Source organism: Haliotis rubra, unplaced genomic scaffold, assembly GCF_003918875.1.
Source record: "Haliotis rubra isolate DU_JTF1 unplaced genomic scaffold, ASM391887v1 Scf543, whole genome shotgun sequence".
Classification (NCBI taxonomy): Eukaryota; Metazoa; Mollusca; class Gastropoda; order Lepetellida; family Haliotidae; genus Haliotis; species Haliotis rubra.
In genome coordinates this window covers 348,349-361,450 of record NW_025767239.1, presented here as the reverse complement: position 1 = coordinate 361,450, position 13,102 = coordinate 348,349, and the positions used below count along the sequence as shown (strand labels likewise).

Sequence of the window (13,102 nt, the reverse complement as noted above, 5' to 3'; positions counted from 1 at the left end):
GTGCTGTGTACAAGATCACTTTATTATGATCATGTTTTATGAGGGATGGTGGTAGTGGATGAGGAATAAAGTGTGTGTGTGTGTGTGTGTGTGTGTGTGTGTGTGTGTGTGTGTGTGTGTGTGTGTGTGAGAGAGAGAGAGAGAGAGAGAGAGAGAGAGAGAGAGAGAGAGAGAGAGAGAGAGAGAGAGAGAGAGAGAGAGAGAGAGAGAGAGAGAGAGAGAGAGAGGAGAGAGAGAGAGAGGAAGAGGGTTAGATTAATTTGAGGCCAATGAATGAGAGGTCAAAAATAAGGGTGAGGTCTGGAGATGAGGGGTGGAGTCAGAGATAAGGGTTAGGGCAGGGATTATTGGTTTAGGTAGAAGTGTGAGGGTTAGGTGGTTTTGGTAGAAGGGTGAGGGTTATGTGGTTTTGGTAGAAGGGTGAGGGTTAGGTGGTTTTAGTAGAAGGGTGAGGGTCAGGTGGTTTTAGTAGAAGGGTGAGGGTCAGGTGGCTTTGGTAGAAGGGTGAGGGTTATGTGGTTTTGGTAGAAGGGTGAGGGTGAGGTGGTTTTGGTAGAAGGGTGAGGTGGTTTTGATAGAAGGGTGAGGGTTAGGTGGTTTTGGTAGAAGGGTGAGGGTTATGTGGTTTTGGTAGAAGGGTGAGGGTCAGGTGGTTTTGGTATCAGGGTTAGGTGGTTTGGTAGAAGGGTGAGGGTTAGGTGATTTTAGTAGAAGGGTGAGGGCCAAGTGGTTTTGGTAGAAGGGTGAGGATCAGGTGATTTTGGTAGAAGGGTGAGGGTTAGGTGGTTTTGGTAGAAGGGTGAGGGTTAGGTGGTTTTGGTAGAAGGGTGAGGGTTAGGTGGTTTCAGTAGAAGGGTGAGGGTCAGGTGGTTTTGGTAGAAGGGTGAGGGTTAGGTGGTTTGGTAGAAGGGTGAGGGTTAGGTGGTTTTGGTAGAAGGGTGAGGTGGTTTTGATAGAAGGGTGAGGGTCAGGTGGTTTTGGTAGAAGGGTTAGGTGGTTTTGGTAGAAGGGTGCGGGTTAGGTGGTTTGGGCTGAAGGGTGGGGTGAGAGATAAGAATGAGGGCAGGTATTAGTGGTTTTGGTAGAAGGGTGAGGTTTAGAAGATCAGGTGTGGGGTCAGAGATCAGGGCCAGAGTCAAGAATAAGAATGAGTGAGTGAGTTCAGTTTTACACTGCACTCACAAGAATGAGAGGTCAAGGTGGAAGACGAGAGTATGACAAACATGTTTGAAAGTAATTCCTGCACTTACTTCTGTTCATATTTATACAGAAGAAAACAGCGATGCTTTCTCAACTGTTATAGTCATGAACGACACACATTCACAATTAGAACATCTTGCTTAAAACCTCTACTCTGAATAATGTTTCATCTGAACACCTTCCAATACTGAAAGTGAAGCTGCCATCAGAGGCAATAACAGCATACATTTGGAAACACCAACATTGATGCTTCAAACACATGTCTCTTTCAACAAATAATTGCCATACCTTCCTCTAGTAATTTGACCATGGACATGATGAATAAATTTTGTTTGAGAACCCACTACAAGTTTTGGTTTGGCTGTTGTTTACGCTGCACTCAGCAATATTCCAGCTATATGGCAGTGGTCTGTAAACTGAGTCTAAACCAGACAGTCCAATGATCAACAACATGAGCATCGATCTACGCAATTGGGGTACAATGACATGTGCCAACCAAGTCAGCAAGCCTGACCTCCCAATTCTGTTAGTCGCCTCTTATGACAAGCATGGTCTGCTGTAGACAAATTCTAACAGGGATCTTCAAGGGTACTTTCCTCTAGTAATTTGAGTATGGACATGATGAGTAGAACCTACTACAGGGATCAAATAGTGCTCAAATGAGGTGAGGTAAGGTGAAATTGGGTTTAACGTCGTACTTGAGAATATTTCGCTCATATGACGATGTGCATGCGTGTGTATGTGTATGTACAGCTGCTTGTACTAGCCCAGACTGAAGCTGGTTTTATAGTGCTAGCCCATTGAGATACCATGCCGCAGTGAAGCATGAATACCCCACTCAGACACATTATACTGACTCCGAGCCGACCAGTCCTTGTTGTACCCATTAATGCCGAGCGCCAGGCACGGACCAACAAGTACCATATTTTAACGTCTTTTGGTATGATATGGCCGGGGAATGAACCCACGACCTTCCGCTCAAATGAAATATTTTCAATGTACCCTGGTGGCAAAACTAAATTTATAAAACTAATGCTAAGATTATTTGAAAGAAAATGAGATAAATTTTACCAACACAAATGTGATTCAAAATGTAGTTTTGCATCCTATCAAACTGTTTAGCAGTGGCATTGAATGCCATTGCACGTAACAGGAAATCACATTCTGGATGATAACGTAGCTAGTGGGTTAGTTTATAGGTTGACGACAAATGAAACTTGCAGTCTTGATAAAGTTTAGGTAATCCAGCTCTCATGTGTACAGGTTTACGTGATGTTTACTGATTATTGAACAATTAAATTATGATGACATAATTGTTGCAATGTTTTCAGTTTAAATGAATCATCAAAGGTATGGGCACACTTATTTCTACAAAGGCACACCTGAATCGTCTGTCTGGTAACCCATGGCAACCTTAAAAACACTGCATTTAATTGCTATAGAATTCCAAGTACTTTTCAAAACCTGAAAAGCTTTGTTTCATTATCAGATGAAGGAGATATGATTGACAGATTAGCCTAATAGCCACTCATCATTCGGAGTCAGGACAGGAAATTGTCAATTTCCGCCCATCTGGCCACCTTTTTGAAGTGTGACGTCAATGAGTGTGTTGAAGTGTTTGTGAGGAGCTGGTGTGATTGTGTACACAGTGGAATGGTCAGGGCAACATGGCAGTGGGGAGGCATGAAAAGGAACAATGATCTCAGATATATACAGTTGAGCACCATTGTCTCGATATTCATGGGACCAAGAAAAATATCGAGGTATCCAAACTTCGAGACATCCGACCAGGGCATATAATCACATGTCACTATGAAAGAAAACAAAACGCTTCTCAGTATGTTTTCTTTCGAAACAATAATCCGTTATCAGAAGTGTTTAGTCGTAACAGTGAGTACTTCATAATTAATTCCTTCTTAATTAATCCTAATAAAATAACAAACAAGTGACACCTTCAACTCAATTAGTCCTAATTAGTTTACACTACACCGCAACGTGTGTAAACGTGTGGAAACAACCTCAGTTCAGAGGGATCATTGCCCATGAAAGGTAGGTGAATATCGAGTTTCTTTGCAAATATCGAGTTAAAAAGGTAATTTTGCTTGTTGGGACCATGAAATTATATTGAAATATCCGTGTCGAGTTAAAAGAGCTTGAATAATGATAAATTATGAAGGATTTTGCTGGGACCAAGATATCGACTTATCAGAGTTCGAAACAACAGTGTTCAACTGTATGTCAAAGTAATAACCATTATGGATTGTGTTTTATGTGTCGATCTTCATTATAAGTTAATGGTAATGCATTCATGCATTGAGTTTTGTTGTTATATTCAAGCCTCCCAACCAAACACGTTCGAAATTATATGTATGTTTAATCACCATACTTGGTGAGAATCTGTGCGTTAATGTCAAAGCTAAATGTGTTGATATGTACATGTAACATGTTTATCAATGTAACCAAATTTCATATGAAATAATACATGATCATGGGATATACATTCACAACAGGGCCTAGAACTACACAGACAGGGGATGTATCTTAACAAAAAGGTCTAGGGCCTCCACAGAAAAGGGACATACCTTGACAAAAGGGCCTAGGACCTCCTGACAGTTGACATACATTGACAATAGTGCCTAGGACCTCTACAGACAGGGGACATACCTTGACAATGGGGCCTAGGACCTCCTGACAGTTGACATACATTGACAATAGTGCCTAGGACCTCTACAGACAGGGGACATACCTTGACAATAGTGCCTAGGACCTCTACAGACAGTGGACATACCTTGACAATGGGGCCTAGGACCTCCTGACAGTTTACATACATTGACAATAGTGCCTAGGACCTCTACAGACAGGGGACATACCTTGACAACAGGGAGATACCATGACAATAGAGCCTAGGACATGTACAGACAGGGGACATACCTTGACAATGGGGCCTAAGACCTCCACAAAAAGGATCTGCTCTGGAGGAATGGTTGCCAGGGAACTCAGCTCCTTCTTCAAGGTTTTGTATTTCTCATCCATGTTTAGCCGCAGGCCATACTTGACTGGTACTGACCCATCCAATCGATTCACTGAAGGAAAGATCATGTCCATGAAAATTAAAGGACCTCTGTTTAGGAAACACGACCCTAATAAGAGACTTATCTTGCAATCCGTTAAATGTACACATATGAAGGACAACACTTATTGTACACCTCTAATGTTGTGCGCTACGATCTGCACATCTCTAACGTTGTATTCCAGTCTTTGTACATCTATAATGACATGCTCCAATAATTGTACATATCTACTAAAGAATATCTCTAATATTGTTCTCTACATTTTCACATGTAACGTTGTACTCCACTCCTTGAATATCTCAAGGTTGTACTCCAATAACTGTAAATCTCTACTGCAGTACTGACCAATGATTTCCAGGTGTATACAGCTGTCCATGGGTAGAGGTAGAGAGAGGTAGGTGAAGGGATCAAAGCGGACGCTGACATGACCACATTCCTGACATCGCACCTGGGAACGCAGCTGGCCATGAAACAGGTCCACGATGATAGACTGGTTCCGTAATAAGTGGTTATCCCATGCCTGCAATTATACACAAGTAGTTATCCTATGCCTGCAATTATACACAAGTAGTTATCCTATGCCTGCAAATATACACAATTGGTTATCCCATCTCTGTAAACATATGAAAGTAGTTATCCCACCCTTGCCATTTTACATTGGTACATATCCCATCTCTGCCATTATACATACATAGTTTCCCATACCTAGCATTCTACAAAAGTAGATATCCCGTACCTGCATACCCACACCTAACAAACATCCCTGCTTTCTCCAACAGGTACGAGGGCGGTGGGGTAGCCTAATGGTTAAAGCGTCACGCCGAAGACCCGGGTTCGAATCCCCACATGGGCACAATGTGTGAAGTCCATTTCTGGTGTCCCCAGCCGTGATGTTGCTGGAATATTGCTAAAAGCAGCGTAAAACCAAACTCAGTCAGTCAGTCAGTCCTACAAGTACGCACTAACACTTTGAGGATGTAACTACACAGTGTCAGCCTGAAGCTGTACAGAGTATCTCCTCACCTCTAGCGCCACTTCTTCATCTGGCCTCCCATCGCTGTCCTTCAACTCAACATATGGCTTGTCATGGACTCTGGAATCAACACAGCAAATAAAGTAATTGAAACATCACTGTGACTTCAAATTTACACTTCATTCATGATGTCATTAGGATGATTACATCAACTGCTCCGACTATATACAGATAAAAGGGATACATGATTGATTGATTGATTGATTGAGGTTAGTTTAACGCCCCACTCTGCAATATTACAGCTATGCAGGGGCGGTCTGTAAATAATTGAGTCTGGACCAGACAATCCAGTGATCAACATCATGAGCATCAATCTACGCAATTGGGATACGATGACATGGGTCAGTAGTTGCCTCTTACGACAAGCATGGGTTACTGAAGATCAATTCTAACCCCGATCTTCACAGGTGGTTACATAGCTGGAATACTGCAGAGAGTGACATTATAGAAACAAACCAACCTGTTGAGATCTTCGTGCAGTCCATCCAACAGGAAGCTAAGGAGTTCCTGTGAATCGTGCTGCTGAAACCCGTTAAACCTTGGTGCATACTTCCCGATTGTCCACTGAAACAGACATCAACACATACTCACCATCCTTTATCAAGTGTAGTTTATTTGTACCCTTTTAGAAAGAACATTAGTCCTATCACACCTAAACACCGCTCACCACTTTGCTTGGCAGCCTTCTGACCTGCATGGAATTGGACTTGCAGCTAAGTTAAGGCCATTGTAATGCCAAACACTTTTCTCCAGCTAAGCTGTTCTGTTGTTTGACAATTTCAATTTCCATTTCACTTTAACCATTACCCACGTCTGCATGGTAAAATGCAAGCAGGAAGTATTTGGCGCCTTTCTGCAAATCTGCATCCTCAAACCAATAAACAAACAAATGCAAATTCATCTGGGAATAGTATGCGAGTCCTAAACCTGTTACCAGGTTACTATAATGACACCTGACAGACAACCCCATACAATGTATACTATTCACACTTTGCTAAGGATCAAATCATTGATTCAACAGAAACCTATGTTGTGGGGTCAAATTTGGACTAAATATCTAAGCCTGATCCAAGTTTACAGTATGTCATTGCATCTTGTGGATCGAATCATTGATTCAACAGAAAACTATGATGTGGGGTCAAATTTGGATTAAATATCTTAGCCTGATCCAAGTTTTCAGTATGTCATTGCATCTTGTGGATCGAATCATTGATTCAACAGAAAACTATGATGTGGGGTCAAATTTGGATTAAATATCTAAGCCTGATCCAAGTTTTCAGTATGTCATTGCATCTTGTGGATCCCCTACCTGCTATTGACAGGTTTTGTGTACTTGTCAATGATCCATGCCATGATTTGCAAAATGGGTGGTTGGTGCCATGGAAACCATTTTTACGGTTACTCATGTATCAAGTGCATACGGTTAGCTTAAAGTGTCTGTTTTCCTAAAGATGTGTTACCATATCATTATTTATCCAGGTTTTAAATGGATACAATTTCAAATTATAAATCTACGTTTCAGTAAAGTTGCGAATTTTTGTGATCTTTAGCAATGGAGTAGTATATTAAAGATATGGTTTGGCATTACCTTGATGCATTTCCTGAAACTTATTTAAAAATATTGAATAAAAGCTATTTCAAAATTAGCCAAACATATGAGTTTAGCACAAACTGGCTGATGTACAGTCTTTCTTGTGGGTCTGGAGATCTAAATGCAGTAATAAATAAAAATTGTATCAACTGCGACTAAAATACTGTGACATGAATTAGATAATGAGGTAAATGCAGTATGTCCGTCACATACATAATGAAGTTGTCACACACAGGAGTGAAGGTTCCACTACACTAAATCAGAATCACATGCTCCCTGAGCGAGTAGCGTATGTAATCATTTGAAGAGATAGAGACATGTGACAGCTGTGATTGGATGAAATAGTGTAATATTTTTATTTTTATCCATTCAGCAATTAAAACTGACCATGTATTTAGTGCTGTCATTTTTATCACCATGACTTATGCTTAATGTATGTACAGATATTTTCCAGTAGGTGACATTTGGTGCGGAACTAGGGTTGATGTGTTCAGCTTCCTGTGATTGGAAAATTGGCAGGATAGGTTAGTAGGAATTTGTGTTTTTATTGTAGTTTAAAGGCCAGACTGTACCCATGTGTACATGGAATGGCTGTTGACAGCCTGGATGATTTAAAAAAAAATATAACGTTACTATAGAAGTCTATGGGAAAAACATTTGGTAACCTGAAGGTTGAAGTCAGACCAAGGAAGGGAGGTAACTCTGAACAAATGAATACCAACATATGACAGATAAACAGAAGCACTTACCCTTAGTTTGAGGGGGGCAATAGTTCGCGTTGTCCCGCTCCACAGCTCCTTCACAAGATCTCCATACCGCTGGGCTATGTGGCCTTTCATTCCTAGCGGATTTTTTCTGTGGTTAACAATAGAATATGTATTGTATACCACAAATCAAAACTGAAATGAATTATCATGAGGCAAGTATATATGTGTGTTTGTTGTTTAACACCACACTCAGCAATATTCCAGCTATATGGTGGTGATCTGTAAATAATCAAGTCTGCACCAGACAATCCAGTGATCAACATTATGAGCACTGATCTATGCATTTGGGGCACAAGTCAGAGAGACTGTCCACTCAATTACTATGAGGTAAGTGAGTGAGTGAGTGAGTTTAGTTTTACGCCGCACTCAGCAATATTCCAGCTATATGGTGGTGATCTGTAAATAATCAAGTCTGCACCAGACAATCCAGTGATCAACATTATAAGCACTGATCTATGGATTTGGGGCACAAGTCAGAGAGACTGTCCACTCAATTACTATGAGGTAAGTGAGTGAGTGAGTGAGTTCAGTTTTACGCTGCACTCAGCAATATTCCAGCTATATGGCGGCGGTCTGTAAATAATCGTGTCTCGACCAGACAATCCAGTGATCAACACCATGAGAATCTATCTACGCAATTGGGAGCCCATGACATGTGTCAACCAAGTCAGCGAGCCTGACCACCTGATCCGGTTAGTCGCCTCTTACGACAAGCATGGGTTGCAGAAGACCAACGGTAACCTGGACCTTCCCAGGTCACTATGAGGTAAATATATACACACATTTATTATATTGACTTGATTCAAATAAAGTTTACAAACCAAGTTCTTGATTGTCAGGTACTGTGCAACCCAATATTACAAAGTGCAACCTAGTTATTAGTCTACCGTGCACGAGGCACAAGTCAATGTTTGAGTGGGTAAACTTCTGAATAAAACACCTAAATAATTCAATGGCATATTTCTGATATTACATATTGCAATAAAAACAGTGCAACTGGAATTTGACTGGTGTAACTAGGTTTTTATCGTAGGTTGCACCTGGTGCAAGTGGGTTAACTTGGCTTAAATCGAGCCCTGACTTACAATTGCTCATTTTCCTTTTTCACAGCTCATAGTTCTGTGCAGCATAAAGTCAAAATCAAAATAATTCATAGGAAGCATCTCAGAGACACAACCTTACATGCTAGGTGAGGTGAAATTGGGTTTAACGTCGTGCTTGAGAATATTTCGCTCATATGACGACGTGCATGCGTGTGTATGTGTATGTGCGGCTGCTTGTACTAGCCCAGACTTAAGCTGGTTTTATAGTGCTAGCCCACTGAGATACCATGCCACAGTGAAGCATGAATACTGCACTCAGACACATTATACTCACTCCGAGTCGACCAGTCCCTGTTGTACCCATTAATGCCGAGCACCAGGCAGGGACCAACAAGTACTATATTCTAACGTCTTTTGGTATGACGCGGTCGGGGATCGAACCCGCGACCTTCCGCTCCCGGGCGGACGCTCTAACCACTAAACCACGGAGGCAGTCACAACCTTATATGAAAGCAGTCTGTACATGATCAAAACAGAACCAGACAACCACTGATTCATACAATGAAAAACATATTTGCTTCTGCTCTCAAGCGACTCATGGATTCTCTGTAACGTTGTCTCTTAAAACCAGTATAGGAAGTCGAGGACCAATTCTAACCAAGACTCCCACTAGAACTGACGGGCTAGGAAGCTTATGAAACCTGTCACTCCCTCACCTATTAAGTTCAAACAGATGCAGCCCTCCATTGAAGTACTGTGTGAGAGTGTAAGTATTGGACACACACTGCACAGCAGCGTTCATGAAGCACGTGTTGCCGAGATTATTCAGACCCGTAGCACCTCGCTCTGTTGGCACTGGAAACAAGACAATATAGACAATGTAAGAAACATAAACAAAGACAATAATTCGTGAAAATGAGAATCGCCAAATTAATGCAAAAAAAGTGAAAATTAACCACTGGCCTAAAAGATGTCATGAAAATATTGAGAGCCATCTTGCCTCTGATCTGTAAAACCTAATCTTCGATAACACGCTGAGATACAGAATAGGGTGGTAGCAGTTTAACTGTGTATTGCCAGTAGCTATCTTATTGTCAGTTATTTGATCAACATTCTAGAAGTTGGTGAGTCAATAATGAAGCATACAACTTTATGGATAATGTCACTCTATGCAAGAAACAAGAAACTGTTATTATTATTATCCAGAAAGTTGTATGCTGAATGAGCTATCTTCATAACCTTAATTTTAGCTGCGCGACATCTGATTTAACTTCTACCAAATCAAAAGCAGGCCTTTCTAAACAACACACTTTCAACTGATCACAGCTGTAGATTGCACAGGTTCTAAGCATTGTCAGGGATGTGATCCTTTGAAAATAAATGAACTGTGTATTCACCATGGCTGCAGTTACTGGTTGAACAGACCTTTGCCTGTTTTAGACAATTATAAGATTATATTATAGGACTACCAAGAACAAAAGCCTCATCTCACATAGTTTCTAAATCATCTTGTGTAAACATTACAACACTTGACACAGAATTTGGTGAGAAGGACTATCTAAATCTAACCCTGAATTTTACCGTAATTTACACTCTTATTTACATGCTGTTAATCCAACATTCATCAAATATTAGAAATCATTAAAGTTATCATCAGAAAGTTAGTTCAAAATGTATTTCAGGAAGTAACCATAATGCAACAGTACACATTTTGACGCCAAGTTTTAAAATATAAAACTGCTCTCTATAAGATCTCACCATCTTCTTTCTTTAGTGTTTTGTTTTTGGCAAGTTGAGACATCTCCTCTGGCCATGTCAAGTCCTTGTTTCTCACTGAAAATAAATCCAATGACAATTACAGAAAAACTGATTAGGCAAATAATGTATCATAATTCTGGTCTTTTGGTTTGAGCTAAAATAACACATATATATTCTTCCACAACTGCGACAGTTAGGTTTATGACAGTACATATATAGATATCAAACTGGCTGCATCGTTTGCTCTCCATCAGCTTCGGACGACAGCACGTGGAGCCGTACAACCTATGTAAACAAAGGATCGCTACGCAAATCGAAATAGTGTTACATGATTTTGGATATTTTCTCAGTGAAACTAAACCATTCTATTAAAGATGATTAGTTAGATGTGTAGACTCGTCAAAAATAAAAGAGTTAAGAAATATGTACATTATATTGAATGGACGGTGCAAGATGTGACGAATCGTCACATTTCTGTGGCCTGTGGCAGAGGTACTATGCTGGCTTGCCGCACGGAACTCTGGGTAGGAGAGTGCCCTCATGTTTGTTTGACATTAAAATTTTTTGTATTGCCCTGTACTTCAATGCCCTTTTAGATGTAATTCATACAAATTCCTCAAACAAACCATTTCTTACAAAACAAACACACAATTCAAAATGTGAACCATAAACTACCCTCTAATCACAGATTCCAAAAGTGACCTTCCCTTTAAAAGAAATCAACGATCAGGCTCCTGAATTCAAAAAGGTTGAAAAGGAATGTGAACTGATGATCCCGATGGCTTCTTGTGTGCTCACCTTCAATAAGCATCTGCTGGTTCTCTTCTATGCTTGCATCCTCCACAGTCATATTCTCATCATCTAGCAACGTGATGTTTTGCTGAAAATACAGTGAGTTGGGTTTAACACTACTTTGAACAATATCAGAATTACATCATAGTGTATCAGCTTGATGTTCGAGGACAATCCAAAGTAATGCAGGTCCTTCATGTTTCTGACAGGGATGAGAGTTTCCCCCTCAATAGTAACCCCTAATCAGAATTACATCATACTACATCAGCTTGATGTTCGAGGACAATCTAAAGTTATCCCAGATGTTTCTGACAGGGATGAAAGTTTTAGCATGGGTATCTTGTTGACAACACATAAGCTGGGCATACAGAATCTGTTGGCAACTTGGGTTGTATACTCCCCAGGGTGTTGAGAATAATCATTCATTTGAGTGAGTGAGTGAGTGAGTTTAGTTTTACAGTGCTTTTAGCAATATTATGGTGGGGGATACTAGAAATGGGTTCCACACATTGTATCCATGTGGGAATCGAACCCAGGTCTTTGGTGTGACGAGCGAAAGTTTTAACCACTCAACTACCCCACTTACATTTGAGCCGGTACTGGTACTTTGACAAGTGCATTATATAGATGCTTAACATGGTAACTCACATCATCTTTGGGACTGACTTTCCAGAGTCGGATGTCTTCTCGACAGAAGCGGAGTTTGTTGCATAAGAACTCATATATTTGCTGCATGGTGTGTTTCCTGCTGAAGGCTGCTGTGTACGCCAGGTAGCGACGGGGGGGGTCTGGGGGTTGGCTGCAAAACCTGAACCACAAGCAAATATGTGTAACACTGCTGTCCAATCTGTATGAAAAACTGTGTGTGTGTGTGTGTAAATGTGTCAGTGAATGAGTGTGTCTGTAAACATGTGAGTGTGTATGTGTGACATAGAAGTGTAAATGTGAGTTAGAGAGAGAGCAAGGTGAAGAGTAAGTGTAGGTGAGTGTGGGTGAATGTGAGTCAGAATGTGTGTGTGCAGCTTTGTATATGCCTCTGTGTGTGTGTAAATGTGTCTGTGTCCTCAGACATGTTTCTTTCTGTGCATATGTGTGAGCATACGTGTATGTGTGTGCATGCACACACGTTGGTATGTGTGTGCATATTTAGAATATTGATCAACACAAAAAATGACCCAAATTTGTGTACACATCAAAACAGACTTGTGTATAATCCCTGGCCCAACAAGAAAACAAAATGGCTGACTTACTCCATGCCATGCCACCAAAGCCAGCCATCATGCCTGTGAAGGTGGTGGGAGGGGGCGGCCTCTGGCTGGGCACCTGGTGTCGCTGGAGTCGGACAGTCACGGGGGTACAGCTCCAGCTCAGGGTCATTGGATGCCGTTGTTATCACCTGAAACACACGGATGTCATAATGAGTCAGTGAGTGAGTATGGTTTTACGGTGCTTTCAGCAATATTCCAGCAATATCACGTCAGGGGACACTAGAAATGGGCTTCACACATTGTACCCATGTGGGGAATCGAACCCGGGTCTTCAGCGTGATGAGCGAACGCTTTAACCACTAGGCTACCCCACCGCCCCAACACATTCCAAGGGCTAAGAGTTTTATGAACGCAAAGCCTTTTTCCTACCGCAAACACTGCAACCTGTCTTTGGTGTGACAAACAAACGCTTTAACCACTAGGCTACCCTACCGCCTTATGTCACAATGAGCAAGTGAAATACGATGTTGCATCTCTGTATCAACAAAGCTGTACATCCAGATGTAATTCCCTGTAGTCAGGGGAGCATTATGAAATCTAGTTTCCGCCATAATGGTCTGGACCGTGAAGGTCAACTTG

The 13,102-nt window shown here is 41.2% G+C and overlaps 1 protein-coding gene across 1 annotated transcript in view; it reads right to left on the bottom strand.

Annotated features, from left to right (window-relative positions):
• LOC124253534 (ubiquitin carboxyl-terminal hydrolase 32-like) overlaps positions 1-13,102 on the bottom strand; it is a 91,498-nt gene that overhangs the window by 24,493 nt on the left and 53,903 nt on the right. Inside the window, 12 exon segments of the mRNA XM_046687337.1 lie at positions 4,132-4,283; positions 4,617-4,791; positions 5,295-5,364; positions 5,765-5,868; positions 7,645-7,750; positions 9,422-9,560; positions 10,464-10,538; positions 11,262-11,343; positions 11,904-12,047; positions 12,050-12,063; positions 12,506-12,608; positions 12,610-12,651. Of these exon segments, the coding sequence (XP_046543293.1) occupies positions 4,132-4,283; positions 4,617-4,791; positions 5,295-5,364; positions 5,765-5,868; positions 7,645-7,750; positions 9,422-9,560; positions 10,464-10,538; positions 11,262-11,343; positions 11,904-12,047; positions 12,050-12,063; positions 12,506-12,608; positions 12,610-12,651 (1,206 nt within the window).